A 20,872-nucleotide genomic window follows, 5' to 3' on the forward strand; every position below is an offset into this window, starting at 1 on the left:
GAATTGAACACTGATGAGACTACCTACTTAATTTGGTCATGCAATTAAACTATTTCATAAAAGCTAATACACAATTTAGAAAAATTTACTATTGCATTGCATTTGGCTACCACTGTTTGCTTCAGTAATAGCCTAAATATCAGAATCACAGAATAACAGCTTGGGTTAGGAGTGACCTTTGAAAGATCATCTGGCCCAACCTTTGATGGGGAAAGGGAGCCTCAATGAGATGGTCTTGGTACCCAGTCCAAGATGGTCTTGTAAACCTCCGGTAATGAGGATTACCGCATCCCTGGGGAGGTTGTTCCATTGAGTGATTATTCTCACTGTAAAAAATGTATTTCTTATATCAAGATTAAAACTCTCCCCAGTGCAGCTTGTGCCCATTGCCCCTTCTCTTCTCCACATGGTTCCTTGTGAAGAGAGAGCCTCTGTCCTCTTTGTAGCCACCCTTCAAGTGGCACCTGGAATGCTGTGATGAGGTTCCCCCTGAACCTTCTCTTCTCAAGGGAGAACTGATTCCTTCAGTCTGTCCCCATCAGGCAGGGTCTCCAGCCCTTTATGGTAACTTAAATTTACTTTTTGGTGTCTTTCATGCTTCATAATTTCATCCTATTTTATGTTTCTAATGTATCTACTCAATTTGAAATTAACAGCATAGACATTTCCCAGTATTCTGGGTAAAGGCTAAATGGGTTGCAAGTATGGTCTGCCAATGACGCTATGTCTGGATGTCATGTGGTGGAGTAGATATTTCATATGAAAATGTGTTATCTAAAAGATACTTCTTCTTGGAGCTTCTTCATCTGAAATGTTGGCATTGCCAATGAATTAACTTCACCTTTTGGAAGCTGAAAATCAGCAGCTCAGACTCTGAACAGTGCTATTTTAGGCACAAAATTAATTGACACATGCCTATTGCATGTGTGAAATGAATAGACTACATGGCTGTCATTCTGAAAAGCTTAGTCAGGAGGTTTAATAAAAAAAAATGTCCATTCTCGCAATGCTTCTAAGTTAAATAATTTTCTCAAATAAATTTGCAGCTGTCCTTGGTACAATAATTTTAAAACATGGTAAAAACCCTTCTTTTCTTAACTTTTTCTTCTGAATACAGTCAGGAATTTCCTATTAAAATTTTTAATTTGACAACTGTGGGTTAGTACGTCCACAGGGTGTACTACTTTTAGTACAGAGAAAGATTGTTTAAAGTGCAAGGATGAGGAGCTGGTGTGGGCACTTACCTGGATTCTCTTCCCCATCCTCAGGCAGACTCCTTTGGGACTGAACCCCATGCTTTCTAGAAAATTTAGACATCACCAAAGTGGAGGCAGATTGTGAAGCTCAAGCCTTTAAGGTTCCTCAATCAAATTGAGATCTCTGTTGTATACTGAATATGCGATGAACAACAGTGAAGTCTTCCAGAAAAGTTTTTTAACCACTTCTCTCTTTTAAAGTTTGTGATTTTTTCAATGCTAAATACTTGGAAGTCTTGTAAACTTCAAAATGAATATTAAACCACTCTCTAAGCTGCCAGATACTAGCAGTTTCACTAGGCATGGAAACAGAGCATAGTGTAACAGCTCCTTCAGTCTGTTTCTGGATTTTAAATGCTTGATGGGTTTTGTCCTTTTTTTTTTTTGTCTTAGTTCAATTTGCTAGAAATGTGACATAATTTCCAACAGTAAAATGAAGAAAATGGTATACTTACTCATTATAATGCTCATTCCTGTAGTGAGCTTCACTGTCTCCATACAGTGGAAATACTGAATAGGGGGAAAGACTTGCATGATTTCAAGAATTTCTAAATGCCAAGTATGCAAACCTCTGCCATGCAGAGTTAGATCCTTAGTAATTTAGTGCTATTTCTGTGCTTTCCTTCTTCTCTTTTCTGTTTCCCCCCCTATCACTTCAAGAACTGGGAAAGATCTATCAGACTATTGGTTGGAAGATGAGGAAAAAACCACAGCTGAGAATTATTGTGTTCAACTTTTATTTCTGTCTGTAAAATTAAAACTTTTTTCTACGCTGCTGTTTGAGAAATTCAGTCTCAGTGGCAATGGTTTGTGTAGGCAACTGGCAAGGTAGTATACGCACAAGTTAGAAATGTGTTGTTAGGTGTTCAGACAATAATGGAGGTTTCTCTTGGCACCCGCTATGAAAGCGAAGATAAGGTAACTGTGAGAGTATTGCTGCTGAAAAAGTATTAATCCACCACTGTTTATTAGCCTCCTTGGCTGGATGTAATTTTAGCTGAAGAGCATTACAAGCCAGCCCCAAAAAATGTGATTACAGGAGAGTAGATTCCTGTTCCCAAAGAAGAGTAAATGTCTTTTTGAATGAAGCTTTTTGTACAAGTCTTGCAAGTTTATAATTGGTAACCCCATTATGGGAGGCCTTTGATAGGGTTAGTCTGTGGTTTAATGGGGGCTTCTCCTTGTTCAAAAATATTTTCTGGAGCTGAGAGACAAAATAACAGACTAAACTTGTTTTGCAGGCATCTTTCCCGGGAAACCTGCAACTAGTCCTCGTTCTGCGCCCAACAGGGTTTTTTCATCGAGCTCTCTCGGACATTGCTTTCAAATTCAACAAAGATGAGTTTAAAATGAAAGTACCTGTAAGTAATGCTCTGGTTTTACTTTACTATCAGAAATCTGTTAAAGTACTTAATGTCGCCAGTGAGGACCAAAAAAATCCCAGCAAAAAGGTGCGCTTAATGGAGCATATGAATTTTTAAGCAGATGCATTTCCCATGGACAAATACTATAGTTTCTATCATTTGAGCAAACATACAACTGTTTCCTGTTGTTACGTCACCAGTAAACCCACTGGTAATACTCTTGTTTGTAAATGTACAGTGTTTATAGTTTAAAATAAACTCTGAAACTATACAAGTTAAAAATATACAAGTTATTTTACTTATTGGATGTAAACTTCAAGGGTGAAAGATAATCTTTAAGATACTTTTCCCCCAACCCCTGTTTATTTGGGGGAAACTGTTTTTACATGCCAAACTACTGGAGGTACTGTTGTTCTCTTCCACAGACCCAGGATAACAGGGGGAAATGAACAAGAAATGAATGTTGCTTTTAGAAAATAGCTGTGTATGCTTTATCAAGATTAAAAAAAAAACAAACTGGTGGTATAATTCATGTTGTAAAATCCATAAGCTTTTTTTAAATCTGCCTGGTGCTCATGCTCATACGCAGTTTTTTACTTTTACCATTTTCTTCAACTGAACCGACTTTAAAGTTTATTTTTCTGTACCCAAAGGAAATAGTTCCATCATTTGCTTCTGTACTGAACTGAATTTTCTTGATTGGAGGCTGAAGGATGGGGCTTAGAATCCTTAACAAGAGACTTCTCAACACATTCCCCTTTTTTCTTTGCTCCTGCAGATCATAATGCTGGGCTCAGTATCAGAACTGCAGAGTTACATTGATAAAACACAATTAACAGAAGATCTTGGTGGCACCCTGGATTACTGCCATAACAGATGGCTGTCCCGTCGCACTGTAAGTCTTAGTTGTTGTTATAACTTTTCAGTTTAATGATCTGGTTTATACATTGTCATTTCTAAAATAGATTCCAAGTGATGCAAGTTGACTTTCTCAGAGTGAGAAGATGTTCCCAATGGTACTTAGTCATCTTGGAGAAATAATATGAGTAATAATTTGGGAGTGGTTTTCTGAACACTTGGAGCAAAGGAATTACAGTATATTATTGTGTTGAGGTTTATTGGTTTTGCTACAAGAAGAAAAAGCTCAAGTTGTAAAATAACTCCAGAGTATAAAAATATGAGGAAGATATACCTGATACAAGCCTAGGAAAAATATACAATTAAGGAATTAATGGTGACGGTATCTGTTGCTTGCAAAACTATACTTTGACCATTTTTCATGTAATTCATCTGCTTGGGTTTGTTTTGAAAGTTACATTTTGTATGCATGTGTGTGTTTGTATATATGTATGTGATGAGCAATGAAACATCTTTAATGATTTTTATTCCAAAAGGCTATAGAAGGTTTTGCCCAAAAGGTTAAGCAAACAGCTCAGATTCTTCAGTCCTTTGGGACTGAACTGGCTGAAACAGAGCTACCAAATGATGTGCAATCAACCAGCTCCCTTCTTGCAACACACACAGAAAAGAAGGACAAAATGAAGGTATGTAATTTTTGTAAAAATGCTATTTTCCAGTTAAACTGTGTTTTAATTTATAGCTAATAATGTTAATAGAAAATTTAGAGGATGTTAACAGACAATGTGAAACACTGAAATCTTATTGAACTTGTTTTGCTTGGTTTGATGTTAAATATCCTTGCATTCAAAAATGGCATTTCTTGAGTCTAAGTTTATGTTTGTACAAATGCATAATGACCTGTATGCAGAATCAGAAATTCCTTTGTAAGTAGCAGTGTGTTTGGTTTGCATTTTTGTTTGCAACAAGAAATTTGATTGTATTTGTGTGCACATATGAAAATATTTGACCTTTTGAAAAACGGACAAATGTTCTTTCAAATCAGATAAAATGAAACCTACTTGGGGGTTTCAAAGCTGGATATCTAAAACTTATGAGATGTTTGAAGCCTAAGGAGATACTAGAAGCCTGTGTATCATGAAAATTAAACTAGGTTACATTGGGATTTTAAGATGGTAAACATAGAAAAAAAAATGGCATTTAGAATTTACTCTCTGTATTTGTTGTCAAACGCTGCTTTAAATCAAACTATGCTTGCTCTACTGCTGTTAAGGCTTCAAACGAAAAAGGATTTTGTTTTATGAAGTGTGCTTTAAAAACCAACAGAACGCAACTACAGTGTGAAGGGGTTTTGTTTTGTGTTGTAGGAGGATATCAGGTTAGCAGTAGAACAGGGAGATGACATCCTCGGAAGTATTACAAAACCAGTTACTGAGAATCCTGAATACAAACTGAATCAAGATCAGCTAGACAATCAAACTACAGTAGAAAGGTGAGAGGAGTGGGATACTGAATGTGCTGCTTTTCTGTGTTTTTTGACCCTTTCCCAGCTCTTTTACTTAGTTTGTTATGCATGCTTTTGAATTGAATGGGAGGTTTCTTTTTCTTTAAATTTGCCCAAAGGAGCTTCTAGCTTTGCTTGATATCCTATCAGTGTTGTTAGTAGCTTTTAATTCGTTACTAGGGAGTACACTGCCCTTGAAGTATCTATGCAGAAACTTCCTATATGGTTCCTTTGGGCATATAAGTAATAGAAGTTTTTTCCTTTGCTACCCCTGCAAATTGCTGCCAGGTTTGAAGACATTTTATCACCACAGAACAGATGTAAATTTTCACAAAGCTATGAAAGCGTTGCTTATTTCCCCCAGGCAATATTCTGCATTCTTTTTTTCTCTGTCATTCTGTGTTTCTGCTACAGTGGAGCTGACTTTTCTTTCCAAATAACTGTCCATTCCAATACACAAAGCTTGGCAGAAGTCACTTTTTTTGGTCACTGTTGCTATCAGCCATCTGAAGGACAGCCAGGGTGGGGGTTGCTAATTTATCCAAAATGTTCCCACTCAATATAATATCTGAGGGAAGTTGGAACAAACTGTGTGTTTGCATGTGCCTTTTTTCTACTTGGTTTTAACTTGTAAATTCAGGGTTTATTTCCATGCTGTTGAAGACAAGAGTTCATTAAAATTCTGATGGTATGGCCTTCTGTGGACATAGCCTAAGTAAGGCAAAGCACACTGTAAAGTCCATAGGATAACATACTGTCAAATGCAGTATTAGAAGATAAGTTCAAAAGTAAAAATTCTAAGGCATTCACCAAAATTATACTTGAAGAAGGCTGTTTTCATTGCAGTACTGCTGTGCACTTGCCTGAGGTATTTAAGAAGTAACTCCGCTTGAAAGGGAAGCAATGACCTTCAGGTTTATTATGAGCCTTGCTCCAAGGAATGAAAAGTAAGGGCAGCTGGCTGGTCACAGCAGTATGACTTTTTGCCTTCATTTTTGCTCATAGCCCAAGGCTTGGGTTCCTCTGGGTCCTAGCCCACACACATTTGCATGTTTTATTTATGTGTGCTAGCCCTAAGTACCCATGTCCTGAGCTGAGAAGAAGTCTGTGTGCAGCAGCTAGCTTCAAATCAGCACTTGCCAATTTTTCAGAACTTAATATTTGTGTTGGGTTTCAGTTTTACACCAGTGTTATTTTAGGAAACAATTCTGTGCAATACTCAAAGTTTCCTGTATCCAGTTTATTTTTTCTGGAAAATATTGCTTTGGGGAAGCCTTTTGTTTACTGTGTAAGGTTGTATTTTCCATTGAAGGTTGAACCCATCTTTCTTACAGGTTTTTTGGGGGGTGTTTGTTTGTTTGTTTTTTGTGGGTTTTTTTTAAGGCTTCTGGCTCAATTACAAGAAACGGAGACTGCCTTTGATGAGTTTTGGATTAAGCATCAGCAGAAACTTGAGCAGTGTCTGCACCTTCGGAATTTTGAACAGAATTTCAGAGAGGTGAGAACTTCTTGGTGGTGGTCAATATTTGGTAATACAGAAATGATGCAGAAGAAAATACTTCCCCCTCTTGTTTTTTCAGCTCTAGAGTGTGCTTGGAAGTTTCTCCAACCTTTTTCTTGTACATGTCCTTACTTGACATACTGCTATCTTTACTACCTAGAATACTTGCCTATAGAGGCATAATAGCTTCTCTTCTGCAGTCTTACAATCTTTTTTACTTCCATGGGCCCAGCAGTGTGTAGAGGTTCAAAAACTCCTTTGAAACCTGCTCTCCACTACAGAAGCATAATATGCTGTCTGCAAGGCTTTCATCTTTCCAGTAGGCCTTTTTATGGAACCAAGACGTAGCTAAAACCTTCTGGCTGAAATTGTCTCCAACACTGTGGGTGGGAAGTTGCAAACACACTGTTAGAAGCTGGGTGGAGGCTGAACTACAATTTTTACAGCCAGTTTCTGATCTCATGTTAGTTTAACTCATGTGCTTGGTGACACTTACAGTCTCTTTACACTGGTGTAGCTGATCTCAGGGCACAGCCCCTGTGTCTCTGTGGGAGCAGTGCTCAGAAAACCTCTTACAAGTGTATGTCTGTCTCAACCAACTGTTAGGTTGAGGACCTATCCCTCATGTTTTGCTGTTTATGTTAATGTTGCTTTGTATTAATGTCATCTGGTGAGAACAAGATCATAAATGTTTCCCGAGCATTAGTTTTCCTGTTCTTTTTTTTCTCTTCAGTAGCCTATTTCACTGCCTTTTCTTTGCATTTGTTTTCATTTTGAATTGCGAGTAAAGGCAGGCTGACAAAAAAAGTTATTTGTCTCTGTGCCCAAGTTATCCCATAATGCGAATAACCTGACTAGAAATAGTAGCTAGCAGCTATTTACCTGATGGGTCTTCAGAGAGGTGGAATCATCTTCATTGATACATAGCTGTGTCTCATTTCAGGTCAAAGCAGCTTTAGATACTGTGTCCGAGAGACTGTCTGCTTTCAGAGATGTGGGAAACAGCTGTTCACATGTGGAACATATTTTGAAAGATCTTGCCAGCTATGAAGAAAAATCATGTGTAAGAACTCTCTAGGTCTCCTTAATTTCTAGTATGACAGTGCATGTGTGGAAGGGAACTGTGTTTGAGTATAACTTTTGAGCAGGAGCTTAAGCTGACAACAGGGCAGAAGAAGTCTCTCAGGTAATGTGTAGAAGGAATTTGGAACGAAGTCTTTAACCACTGGAGCAGCTCAGTTCTTAAAGAGCAGAGTGACCATTCACAAAGTCAGGGTGATCAATTTGTGAAGGAACTGCATGAAGTGTATGCATAGCCAAATTCTGCACTTAGCGATCAAGGGGCCACTTCCATTACAATTAAAGCCATTTATTTAATTAAATCTCAGAAATGAGAAAGCTGTGTATTGAATGTATAATATGTTAAAAGATGAACAACAGAAACATACACTCTGAACAATGTAGAAAAGGCAACTTATTACGATTTGTGCTTCACAATAAAATATATAGCTCTGTAAGTGAGGTTGTTGCTCATGGGGCTAAAGGGCTGGAGTTAGGTACTTTTTAATTTGGGTTCAGATTGCTGCTGTACTCCAAATTGTACGCTTATGCACACAAACATGCTGCCAAATACATAAGACATAGAAAGACAGTAGTGGTTCCTTTGCAGGGTGGCATATGATAAAATTCACTGATGTTTCTGAAGTACTCTGATACAATAAAGAATATCGCATTCAAGTTCTTGGGCATCTGGAAAGAAAAGAAATCATTTTGATTTATTAAGCAAGGCAGCTATTAACTAAAGAAGTATTCTTTATCAACATGTGTATTTACTGCATAAAACATTTTCATTGGTGTTGATTTTAAAAAAAGATGTACCTAAGTCATATTTGCTTTCTTAGGAAACTGTAGCAAAAGCCAGAATGCTAGCTTCAGAGGGTGATGCTTTTATTCAAAGCAATCATTATGCTGTGGACTCCATTATTCCAAAGTGCAGTGAACTTCATCAGCTCTGTGATGCCTTCACTACTGAGCTAGAACGGAGGAGGAATCTTCTTAACAAATCTCTAGAACTGCATGGCTTACTAGAAAAGGTAAATTTTGTATGAACAGTCCTGTTTTCCATATTGTTTACTAAAACCTCAGCCAATCAGCTGTCAAAATGGCAGGTAAAGCATACGTGTGTGCTGGAAGCTTTCTCCTTAAATAGTTTGAATACATCACAAGTAGAGGCATGAAATATTTTAGACCTCTTAGTGTTTGATGCTGATGTTGGTGCATTCTAAACCTGTTCTTTTCTGTGTTTCTAGTCTATGAAGTGGTGTGATGAAGGAATTTATCTGCTGGCTTCTCAGCCAGTAGATAAGTGTCAGTCTCAGGATGGTGCAGAATCAGCATTACAGGAGATTGAGAAGTTCCTAGACACTGGTGCAAGCAACAAAATCAAGGAGTTGAATAAAATTTACAGAGAGTATGCACACATCCTCAATGAAGACCTAAAGGTACCAGAAGACATTTATGTGTATCTATGCAGCCATTTGTTAATTTTAGAATTTCTCTCTTGCATGGCCATTGATAAAGCTAAATAATCAGTATTAGGAGTTATACCTGGGAATTGGAAAGCCAACACATTTCCGTACCTAAGGTGCAGGTCCTGTCATATCTTTGGAAAGGCATCAAGGGCTTCAGAGCCTTTTAATAACTACTTCAATTTTTCAGGTAGCAAATTGCTTTTAAAAGAAATTCTCCTAAGTGAATATTTGATTATTTTTTTTTTTTATTTTTATGTAGCAAAAAGGGTCCTGTCCTTAATATTTGTATGACTTCCGCTTTGTAGCTGCCTTGGTTTAGAACCTGAGAACATGCCCCTTTTCCTTCTGGTTGATCTCTTCATGTAACAGAACCATTAGACACTGCCAAAAAAAATTATTTTTTTTTTACAATTTTTAAATTGGAACCTGAAACCCACTGGTTTCTCTACAGCAAGCGCACAAAATGTTTTATGACATGATGGTCCAATTTTTAGGTGTACTAAATGACTGGAAATTATGCCTTGTTGGGAGTGAAAAGTAAGGTAATATTTTTATATGTGGAATAAAAGCAATTGCAAATCTATGTGCTGTAAATGGCAGTGTAGCTTATTAATGGGTCTCTGACCATTTATTTTCTTCATTTCTGTGGCAATGTTAGGAGCATGTGCAAAAGGTTTTCCAGAAGCAAGAAAGTATGGAAGAAATGTTTCAAAAGAGACAAGTAAGTCTTAAGAAACTGGCAGCTAAGCAGACACGTCCTGTTCAGCCAGTTGCACCAAGACCTGAAGCCTTTGTAAAATCTCCTTGCACCTCTCCAGGTAAGTAACTGTAGTAGCCTTTAATTTTTTTGCACTGTGCAGAGAAATTTAAAGAAACTTGCAGCTGTAATTTGTGGTTGCACAAACATCTGTGTCAGATCAGCTAAAGTTCTAACTGCCGTTTGATTTTGGTTTACGTGCTTAGGTCTTCAAAGGGAATACGTATCCAATTCAGAAAGTAGTGCACTTCGGAGGGTAAATTACAGAAGAGGAAAGGTAATTGTTTTTCTTTGTACTTTTCATGTTTGAGAAAGTCCTAATACAACAGAATAGTCAGGAACTTCAAGGAGAATGAGGCAATTCCACTGAAAAAGTGATGGTATTGCCCCTATTGAAGTAACTCTGGTGAAGCAGTCATGTGGATTGAATAGAGGCTGCTTTGTCACTGGGCTGGATGCGAGGGAAGGTAAAGTAAATAGTTGCCTATATTAGGGAAAATGTTAGGGGCAGCAAAATATAAAATCTATGAAGAGGAAACATTTTTTATTTGCCAGTAGTAACTGGCTAGTCTTAAAACTGGCAGAAGTGAAGAGGTAGTTGTCATTGGCTCCAAGACAGCTTCACCTGACCTAATGGGTTGCCATTCCCAAGTGGGGATGGTCTTCCTGTCCCGCCTCTGGCGAGGAAAGTAACCTGACAGCAGCACAGAAACAAGTAGTTTCCCACTGGGTTAGAGAGTTGAATCAACTCAGCGAAAAGTTCAGCAAAAGACAACGCAAGGAGGATGGCAGGACCACATGGCCAGTAGGGACAACAGTTCAAGACGGGGTTAGTTCAAGGGGGATTGAAAGCAGAACCTCTCACTTTTTCAGCAAGACATAATTAGGCCAGCCGTTACAGTAGAAGTTGTAAGAATGAACTTCTGTGACAAGGTATGAAGTTACCATAACGTTATCAGAGTACCTCATTTTAGATGGGAAAACAGACTAAGGCCAGTGTTGCCCCCAAGATTATGCTAATGCTCTGATGTTGTCTTCCTGGAAAGGTGCCTCAAGCCACAGTCTTTTCTAAGTTGGTCTTTCATGGAGAACTAACTCACTTATGCCTAAATGTTCTTATGTACTTCAAGACCTCCAGGTTGACTTGGATTTCTTTGCAGTGCTCTTGCAAATTGCCTTCATTTTTAATGGAGTACAGTCTTTCCTGTGGAAACTCATTCTGAGTGCAAAGCTCCATATTTTAAAGTGGTTTTCCCCCACCTGTGATGCCATGATAATTTTTTTGTTGTTTGTTTCCACCTTTAGAGTGAAATGACTGAACTCCATCAAAGCAGAGGAGGATCTACAATGGATGATGAAGAAAACCTAGCTGTGTTACGGCAGTAAGTATATTTTGATAAAAGAAAAATTCTTTTTCTCTGATTTGGTTCCAGCAAAGGCTGAGTTTGGCTAATGATTTGATAAGACAGGTATGCTTCTCTGAATTAAGTCTCAGTACTTTTTTAAATACTTTGGCTATGCTCTGTACCCGGAGGAAGATATTTCAGTCTGTAGCATTATTTATAGTTCATATAGTACCCAGACTGTAGCTTTGCAGGTGATGTTATGGCAGGATAACTACATATTTTCATTTCAGAGATTATATAGTTTTGAGTAGTAACCTCCTGTAAATCTATCAGAGTTCTTGGACTCCATGCTGCAGGAGACTTTGTCTTTTTATTTGACTTTTTAGTCCCTGTTTTGAAAACTGTACAAAAAAGATAATTTTCTTATATAAAATACTGAGTAGCATCACTTATATTAAAAAAGTAACTTACTTCCACCTGCAATGTGTATAGCAGAGCTTGTCTTTCTACTTGTAAACTGGATACTTCTACTGTATTTTCACCATTACAAGCATGTTAAATCATACAAAATCACAAGGGGAGGAGGTTGGGAGAAGCATGCTTGCTTAACCATTAGGGAAATTAAAGAAGCATTGTGATATTAAAAGGTTGCCCTAAATGCCATTAATTTAAAAGGGTTGGTGTAATTCTGAGTCTATATTTGATAGTTCTGTGCAACACTAACTCCAGCTCTTGTAATGTTTGTGAGCACAGCATAAGCAGGTTTTGTACATACAATGATAAAATGCTTCACTGCTTCAGCTCAGTTACTACAGCACTTAAAATGCTAGACTTGACTTATTTTCCTGTTTAAACACATTTTCAGAGATTTTAAAATGTTTTAAAAATATGTGCTTACCAATAAGGGTATGTAAACTGTTGACAGAACTACCCATGAAATATTACATTTTCCGTTACCTGGAAATTGTTCTTTTATTGTCTGAGGTAAAGTAGAAACACAAAGTTAATGTTGCCTCATTACTTTGCATAACTGAATAGGCCTGCCCTAATTGCCGTTCTTTGTCTACAGGCATGTAATGAATGAACTTATTGAGACTGAACGAGCATATGTGGAAGAACTTCTCTGTGTTCTTGAGGTAAAATTCAATTCCATTGCGGCTGTTAGTGAATCTATTTCCCTCTTCCATTTCATGGATGTTCTGATGCTTTCCTTATCGCTGTAATGTGTCTGCTTGTCCCATCAAGCAGTGTGATCATTACACCTCTCCTCATATTTTCACGGAGTCAGGAATGTGGATTTTTTTTTTCCTAGAAATATTCACACAGCTAGGATTTTGTATTAGAAAACACAAATTGGGCAGAAAACAACATACACCTAACAATTTAGGTGGAACATAGTGGGGTTTCTAATGATTGTTGATTCCTTTAAAAGTTCATTTCAGAGTCTCGGATCAGCTCCAAGAAGGTTATGTGTAACACGGGGAAGTGTATCTGCATCAAGAAAACCTTGTGTCAGAGGAGAAAATTTGTTTATTGCATCCCTCTTTGCATACCTTTAAGTGATCTTCCAAATGTCTTGGGTACAACAGTGGGAACAGAGTTTCTTATAATAATACCTTCATTCAAAACTGTAAAGAGAACAAAGGTTGATATTCCTTTTGCTCCTTACTTGTGAAGGCACAGTTGCAATACTGCTGAGTTGGTTGTAGAAATATGCTGCAGTATTCTGTGTTGTTCCTCAAGTCTGCTAGGTCTCCAGACATGGATGTGTCATGTTCTTGTAGTCTGATTTGTCTCTAGGGGGTGACGAAGCTGCAGATAACTGAGGTTGATGAACTGGAATTGGACCAAGCGGGTACTTTTGGTGTCCGTGCCAATGTTAAGCTCCTAAATAGAGCTGTTTGAAGTTATGGACTGGAAGTGATGATTTCTGGAAGCATACCTTCAAGTTAAAGGAATGTATGAGGGTTTTGAACTCCCGTCTTGCTTTTGCATAGTTTGTGCTCAGCTTCCCATAGCATTTATGTCCTGGGTCCAGTCCAAGTGCTAGGAAGTTGATGACAGTAGGATGGTTGTATCTGCTGTGCGGTAATAAGGAAAGGTAGGTTGGAGTAGACTTCAAGCATCACTTTATTCTGTGCTTTTGAATGCAATGCTATCTGTGGTTCTGTTCATAAAATAAAGACTCAAAATAGTTCAAGGATTTTTAGTCCTTATTTCTGCTACTGGAGGGTTGTTGCAGAATCTTTCTATTACTCTTGTTTTGCACAGAATATAGTGCAACCCTTGTCTTGCTACGCCAAGCTGTCTTGGTTTTCTGACAATGTGATAGACTCTAGAATACCCTGAACATGCCAGGCACACTTCGCAGTGCCTCCTTGCAGTTTAGGATTCATCTCTCATGAACTTGGGTGTTCGGGACTGCCAACAGTAATTCTGGATGAGATCCTTGCTGAAGTATGGTTCAATGGCAGTCTTCCAGCTTTTGATTAATGCTAGTTATTAATCCATACCTCTGGCTATTTTCCAAATTCCTTTGTTTCTCCTATTGTATTAATTTTCCCATTTATCCTGTAAAATAACCTGATACTCTTTTGTATGGCAAGTGTCTCATTATTATGTCATATTTAATTGGCATGCATTTTCTCCCTGCCAAAGCTCCCAGTGTAAAAAAAACAAGGTAGCTCCAAAGATTGGTTATTGGCAGTGTTTAAACCATGACAGTCTGAAACTGCTATAGCTGCTTTTATCCAAGCTTGATAGTTTTCCTTTCATTAATAACCATGATCATCTGCCTTTAGTCTGTGAAATCCATTTATTTTTCCTGGGGAAAAATATTGATTTAGTCTATTTTTACTTATTATATTTGATTCCTTTTTCCATTTATTTCAATGCTTTTAGAACAGCTTTCAGATGGAAGACTTAAGCAAAGCCTTATGTATTGTTAAAGGAAGATTAAATGATCCCTGTGGCTGCGTAGTGTAGTTTTCCCTCCTCTTTCTTAAAGCACAAGTACTGTATAGGTAATAAAACATGAAGAGGTTTTATATTACATTTTTAAAAGAAGCACTACATCAGTCTGCAGTGAAAAAAGAAAAATATCAAAAGCTTTTTGTAAATGTATGGATTCCATGCTTTTATTTTTTCAGAATTCTAAAGTTCTGAGCTCTGTCAGGTTAAAAACCAAATAAAATCTAATTGCTGTCCTACCCAATGCTTGCACTGTTCAGGCTAGGCTAGTTCTAGTTTTTGTAGTTTGGACATCACTTTGAAATTAAGAATCTTACTTGTAGGTGCACTTTTGCTTATCCTTGAATTCAATTTGCCAGTGTGTTATAATTCAGTGCAGTTTATTATATCAGTGCCACTAATGCAATGTTCTGTTACCTGCAAATAACTACAGACAGCTTGTTCCCTCATACTAATAGCTAAGACTGTCATGAAGGCTTGTGTGTGTACTGGGATTGCATCTTTAAATGCAGATGTGTAAAGTTTTAATAGAAAAAGTACAAACTATAGCTTATAAGCAGTATGGGAATGCATAGTCTTTGCTTGGTGGAAATGATTGCAAACTTGTTTCATCTTAACTAAATTTGCAGTAACTATTCAAGTGTCTTACTTAAAGACTATCAGTGTGTCTTACTGGACTGATGGAAAACCAGAATTTGTATCCTTTCTTCATGATTAATACTGAGCTCTTTCTTTGCTATATGTCAGCCTGCAGGCAGACTGCCTTGTCAATGACAGATAAATACTGTAAGTAAAGGGATCTAATCAGTGTGCCTCTCTCCTGTGCGGCAGGGTTATGCTGCAGAGATGGACAACCCCTTAATGGCTCATCTCATTTCACCAGAACTCCAGAATAAGAAGGACATCTTGTTTGGGAACATGGAAGAAATTTATCACTTTCACAACAGGTAAGGATTTGCATTCAAATCTAAAAATAGCATTTGGATAAGGTTTTTTTACTCTATTAATCTGAATTAAATTGCTAGGCAATCTTTACTGAGTCATACTTGGCTATCTGACATGTCAAAATTGGTGTTGCATAAAAGAGAAAAAGCAAAATATCTGTAACAGGTGAAGAAAGCTGTCTGAAGCTTCATATAAATAACTGCGGTACACGTAAAATTATTGCATTGTGATCCTCTTCCTGAAGAAAGGTATTGGGGTCTGGTTAAAACCTAATTAAATCAAGGTTGGGGGTTTGGTTGGGATTTTTTTTTGGGGGGGGGGGGTATGAAATTTGCTGTGGGAAGTAAATTGTGATTTTAAACCACAAATTCTCAACTCTTATATCTGGTCAAGACTGGTTAATTTTACACTTGAGGGACCTCTCTGTGAAGTTTCAATCCTTGCTACTACAGAGGTATTTCTTCACAGGATAATATTTAAATTGGTAGAAAAGAGAAGTTAAGCATGTTAAATAGTTTCTTATTCCAGTAAAACTACACTGGAAGTTTTGCTGCTGACTTTTTTGAGTGATGTTTTTTATTTGAATTTGGTTTGGTTTGGGTTTTTTGTTTTGTTTTGTTTTAAGGTTTTGGTTTTTTTTGTTGGGTTTTTTTTTTGTTTTTTTTTTTTTTTTTTCATCTGGGGAGGTAGGATTTGGTTCGTTTTTGCTTTGTGATGTTTAGTAGTATTTGGAAGGAAACCCTAAACTTATGCTTTACAAATACTTCTGCTGAAACAAAATCCCCCTTCCTTCCCCAATCTTATATTTGATTGTAGCAATACTATGTTAAAAGAAATTAGTCAGAATATTTTAATATGGTATCCCTTTTTAAGTACATGATCTAGAAGCCTTTTTTTAGTTTTGTAGTAGAGAATTACAACTCTGTTTCCAAAAGTTTAGAAGAATTGCAAGATGTAAACGTTTACTGCAACTTTTTTGATGTATGCTCTCTGCTCCTCAGAATATTCTTGAGAGAACTAGAAAACTATGTCGAATACCCAGAACTAGTAGGACGATGCTTTCTGGATCAGGTATGTGTCACCTTTTGCTGGCTTTTCATTCATAAGCCCCCCTGTAGGGCTGGCACATATGACAGTGGTCTTCATGTGATTGCCACCACGTCCCCTTTGTCTTGAATGGGTAACATATTGGGAATGTAGATGTTAATTGAGAGGAGGGATATTTTCTGCTGTGTGGGGTGATTAATTTTCTGAGAAAGAGCTACTACCTTGTTGAAACGAAACCACTTTATTGAAGTAGCATTTAGGAAAACATGGAGTCATGCGCTGCACTGTTTCACATCACTATAAATGGTTGGTTTACTTGGGTAGATTTCTTTACTGGATATTTTTCTTGTCATTCTTTTCTGTTTTCTTTAAAGAGAACACCTTAACAGAGTTAAGTCCAAAATATTTTTATTCTGAAAAGAGAAAGCTATGCCAAAATAAAACCATTTTTGTTCTGGCATTTATTAAACAATGAGTCTCACCCATAGCACGTGCGCCAAAGGGCTAAATAGGAATCTGCTTATGGAAATCAATCTCCTGTTGTTGCTGCCTATTGATGCTCTAAAACTCTTGGGAAAAGCCATCTCTCTCCTCCTATTTACTGACTACATCCATGGAGATGCTATTGCCTAAAACTGAGGGACAGAAGTACTTCTGTGCTTGCCAATTTCCGGTCTAGTCTTTCCTTTATAGTTACTATGACAGTTTCAACAGTTTTATTTCGTTTTGCTTTTGACAAGTACTGAAGTGATAAGGGGCAACAAACTGCTTGGTCTACCTTAGTCCAATTCCCAGGCCAAAACACATTCATAAAATGTATACAGGAAAAGGGGAAGAATTTTAAATAAGTTGCACAGAGGAACTCATGGTTGGGCATACACAGAAGTATTTTGCATTTTGTAATAGAAATATATTTGTAAAGAAAATATATGCTGCTTTGTTAGTTACTTAACATGCAACTGAAGCAAATATTAATAGGAACATCTTATTCTAATCTTCCAAGTACAAAATTAGTAGCCATTACAAAATCAGTGATTTTCAATAATTGTTTATTGCTTGGGTTACCTCAAGGAATTGCTTTTTGTCATTATTCTTTCATAGCCTTATAGATTATTAGAAAAAAAAAAATCTTATGAACTTTGTATATTAAAGTTACAAGAATTTATTAAGTTTTTGTTTGTATCCCCAATTTCAGATGGAAGATTTCCAGATTTATGAAAAATACTGTCAAAATAAGCCTCGGTCTGAAAGTCTGTGGAGGCAGTTTTCAGATTCTGTGTTCTTTCAAGTAAGATTGCTTGAGTGTCTAAAATAACTGTGGTGTTGGTTTTGCTGTGGTTTGTTTGTTTTATTTAATCATCTCAAGAATAAATAACAAAATATTGATAAATATTGATTTTAAAATATTGATTAGTGTTCTGATGGAATCCAACACTGATTACAGGAATGTCAAAGGAAACTTGACCACAAGCTCAGTTTGGACTCATACTTGCTGAAACCTGTTCAAAGAATAACCAAATACCAATTATTGCTAAAGGTACGTGTTACTGAAGTATAATGCTAAGCACATTTTGTGCATTTGGTTTTTTAAATGCTGCTTCTCTCAGCCTGCTGAAGAGAAACCTAAAAGCTCGTGGACGGGTGTATAAATCAAATCAGAGAAAATCTCTATCAGCTTTCAGCTTGGCTCTTTCCTCACGCAGCCAAAAAGCTGCTAGTAGACAGGCAAATGTTACACAGGGACACTGTGTAACTGCTTTTGCCCTTATATTTTGGCTGAAGAGAAGAATGGAAAAATGATCAGGGGAAACAGGAGGACCAAGAAACTTTTGCAACAAAGAAAACATAGTATCTGAAGTACTTGTTACTACAGTTATAGTCGCCAGTTACAGTCACCTTATCTGTATTACAGGATTTGGCCTTGCTGGGTTCTATGATGCACGTTCTAGGAAATGTACTTGACCAAGAGCACTGTATGGTGTTTTTACAAAGGATGCTGTTGTGATTTACTTCAATGTGCTAACATTTGAGAGAAAAAAATGAGGGCAATATCCTATCATAAATTTTCAAATTAATGTAAAAGTTTTTGCCATGTTTGAAGTAAGAAATATTTCCCACATAACCACATGTTTAGGTAATTGTGTTTAATAGTAGTTTAAAGAAATTGCCTTGCACCAAATTTACTCTGACGTTAAAACTGGGCTGAAATTAATAACTTTTAAAAATTAATTACATTAAGCTTATGCAAAGAGAGGATTATTGGAAAGGTTTTTGATTTGAAGTATCTTTACTGTCCACAGTCCACAAGTAAAGGCTTATTCTCCTACTATTAAGTCTGGGGGGTTCCACATGAACTTGTAGCTATGTTTATGTGGATCAAATTGGAAGACACACTTTTGCCAATAGGCTCTTTGGAGAAGGGGTGATTTTAAAAATGTGCAGTAAGGTTAAGTCTATTACTAGCATCCCTGGCCTCGCCATAATTGAAATAGTAAATGAAATTGACCTATGTGTTTACATATGTTGTTCACTTCCAAAAAGTTACAGATATCATTTTTGGGGGGTTTGTTGTGGGGTTTGGGGTTTTTGTTTTGGGTTGTTTTGGGTTGTTGTTTTTTTCCATTGTGATGAAAAAATGGTTGCAAAGTTAGGTTTGTACAATTCTTAGGTAGAGTTTACAAAACCTCTAAGTGAATGAAATGTATTTGGCTAATCAGCAGCAGAGATGAGAATTAAAACCTTAGGGTCTTCTGAGTTCCAGACAGTATTTAACCAACTAGATCATAGGTATAAAACTTTAAAAACTTTGCCCAAATTCAGTGTTAAGATGTGAATGTTTCTAGTTCCTGATGTTTCCAAAGCTAAATAAGTATGTTGTCATTCCCTGCCCACTCAGGAAATGCTGAAGTACAGCAAAAACTGTGAAGGTGCTGAAGATCTTCAGGAGGCATTAACTTCTATACTGGGTATTCTCAAAGCAGTTAATGATTCTATGCACCAGATAGCTATTACAGGCTACGATGTGAGTAACAGTATTTTTACTTACTTTTAAATTTCTTTCCACTCATTTCTTAGATATATGCACAGCATATCCTATATGCATACTAATAATGAGAAGAGCGTTTTACAAAAAGTTTCTTTAAACTGAATTGTGTCGTGAAAATCATAGTATCAGCAACGTTGGAATAATGCAAAATGGGTCTGTCTGTACTGTTCTGAACTTTTCCTCCTATGAATAATATTTTGCTCTGTCTCTCCAAAGATGTCTTGATTGTTTGTTTGTTTGTTTGTTTTTTCCTTTGATCTACTTGACGCTTGAGTTAGAGACTGAAAATTGTCATTAAGAGGTTGGTTTAGGATACGGTCAAATGGAGTTACTACTAAATTTTTATATCCATGTGCAAAACTACACTCAAAACTTCCAGTAAAAGAAAAAGAAATCACAACAAGCAGCTGTGGAGTAGAGTTTGGGGGGCAAAAACCCAAACAGCCTAATATGCATAGTGTGCTTTCCCCTCTATATGTAGATCTGTGTAGCTCTGCTACTGGTACTATTGACTGTAAATCCTGCCTGACAGTGTTTGGGAATAAAAATTATGTGTAAAAATCCAACACTGACTTTACTTCTGTTATGTTTCCAAACCCAACATAAACACTGATGTGCGAGATTACTTGGAATGACAGAACTTGTGAAGACCGGTTTGGTATATGCTTTTTAGTCTGATGTTATCTCTTTGTACTTAAAAATATCACTTTTTGTTTTTGTTTTTGTTCCAGGGTAACCTGAATGAGCTAGGCAAGCTTTTAATGCAGGGATCCTTCAATGTCTGGACTGATCATAAAAAGGGTCACTCGAAGGTGAAAGATTTGGCACGCTTCAAGCCAATGCAGCGACATCTCTTCCTCCATGAGAAAGCAGTGTTGTTCTGTAAAAAGCGAGAAGAAAACGGAGAAGGATATGAGAAAGCACCTTCTTATAGCTACAAACACTCCTTAAATGTAAGACACTTGGCAGTCCAGCAAGGTCGAGGTACTATGAGTTTAGCCTGCAGTAATACAGCATTTACTTTTTTGTCTGCAAAGATGTGTTAAGTTCTCCACTGGGAACTTAACCCTTTCAGGCAGGCCTAAGTGGTGCTGCAGGTCTGTGTTGCTTCCTATTAGAGAGCTGGAGGAGAGGGGGTGTAAATTACCCTCTGAGACTCCAAGTCCAAACTATACTAGTCTAGCTGAATACAGAGCAGGGTAGTATAAAATAGATCTGAGATTTTATGGTCTGGATTTTAAAAGCAATGTCTTGTGGGTCAGTTTCAGTTTAAATCTTTCTTTCCTCCAAGGTAGCCAAGCTGATACAAAGCGCTAAATCTCATACGTCCAACATGCAGATCATGTGTTATTAGCTATTCTTTTCCTAGAGCAAGAAGCCAAATGTGTTTTTCCTTTCCAGAAATAGGGTACCAGATAATACCAGTAGCAGCCTGTTTCCATTGCTTCTGTAACAATGTGATAGGTTAGCTTTTGTTCTTTTTGCTTTCAGATGGCAGCAGTTGGAATAACAGAAAATGTCAAAGGTGATGCAAAAAAATTTGAAATCTGGTATAATGCAAGGGAAGAAGTTTACATTATACAGGTAAATAAATAACCACGTCTGAAAAAAAGAAAAAGAGAGAAGGCAGGGGGAAGTCTAACTGTAAGAGCTGGAATTTTCTTCCACTGGTTTATCACTAATAGATAGTGATGAGGAAATGCAGCAAATCCGAAACCACCACCGGATTAATCCGTAAGGTAGTTTC

General features: G+C 37.2%; 1 protein-coding gene across 15 annotated transcripts in view; it reads left to right on the forward strand.

Annotated features, from left to right (window-relative positions):
• The window catches only part of MCF2L (MCF.2 cell line derived transforming sequence like), a 155,788-nt gene that overhangs the window by 125,922 nt on the left and 8,994 nt on the right, over positions 1–20,872 (forward strand). For all 15 annotated transcript variants that reach the window (XM_062619785.1, XM_062619797.1, XM_062619697.1 and 12 more), the window contains 19 exons: positions 2,498–2,617; positions 3,399–3,515; positions 4,015–4,164; positions 4,846–4,970; positions 6,366–6,480; positions 7,427–7,546; positions 8,385–8,576; positions 8,793–8,984; positions 9,673–9,832; positions 9,978–10,048; positions 11,077–11,153; positions 12,187–12,253; positions 14,919–15,034; positions 16,034–16,103; positions 17,275–17,367; positions 17,524–17,616; positions 18,976–19,101; positions 19,857–20,078; positions 20,617–20,709. In XM_062619785.1, the coding sequence (XP_062475769.1) occupies positions 2,498–2,617; positions 3,399–3,515; positions 4,015–4,164; positions 4,846–4,970; positions 6,366–6,480; positions 7,427–7,546; positions 8,385–8,576; positions 8,793–8,984; positions 9,673–9,832; positions 9,978–10,048; positions 11,077–11,153; positions 12,187–12,253; positions 14,919–15,034; positions 16,034–16,103; positions 17,275–17,367; positions 17,524–17,616; positions 18,976–19,101; positions 19,857–20,078; positions 20,617–20,709 (2,319 nt within the window). The remainder of the gene's footprint in view (positions 1–2,497; positions 2,618–3,398; positions 3,516–4,014; positions 4,165–4,845; positions 4,971–6,365; positions 6,481–7,426; positions 7,547–8,384; positions 8,577–8,792; positions 8,985–9,672; positions 9,833–9,977; positions 10,049–11,076; positions 11,154–12,186; positions 12,254–14,918; positions 15,035–16,033; positions 16,104–17,274; positions 17,368–17,523; positions 17,617–18,975; positions 19,102–19,856; positions 20,079–20,616; positions 20,710–20,872) is intronic.

This window comes from Pezoporus occidentalis, unplaced genomic scaffold, assembly GCF_034315485.1.
Source record: "Pezoporus occidentalis ecotype Australia unplaced genomic scaffold, CSIRO_AGI_Poc_V1 ctg105, whole genome shotgun sequence".
Lineage (NCBI taxonomy): Eukaryota > Metazoa > Chordata > Aves > Psittaciformes > Psittacidae > Pezoporus > Pezoporus occidentalis.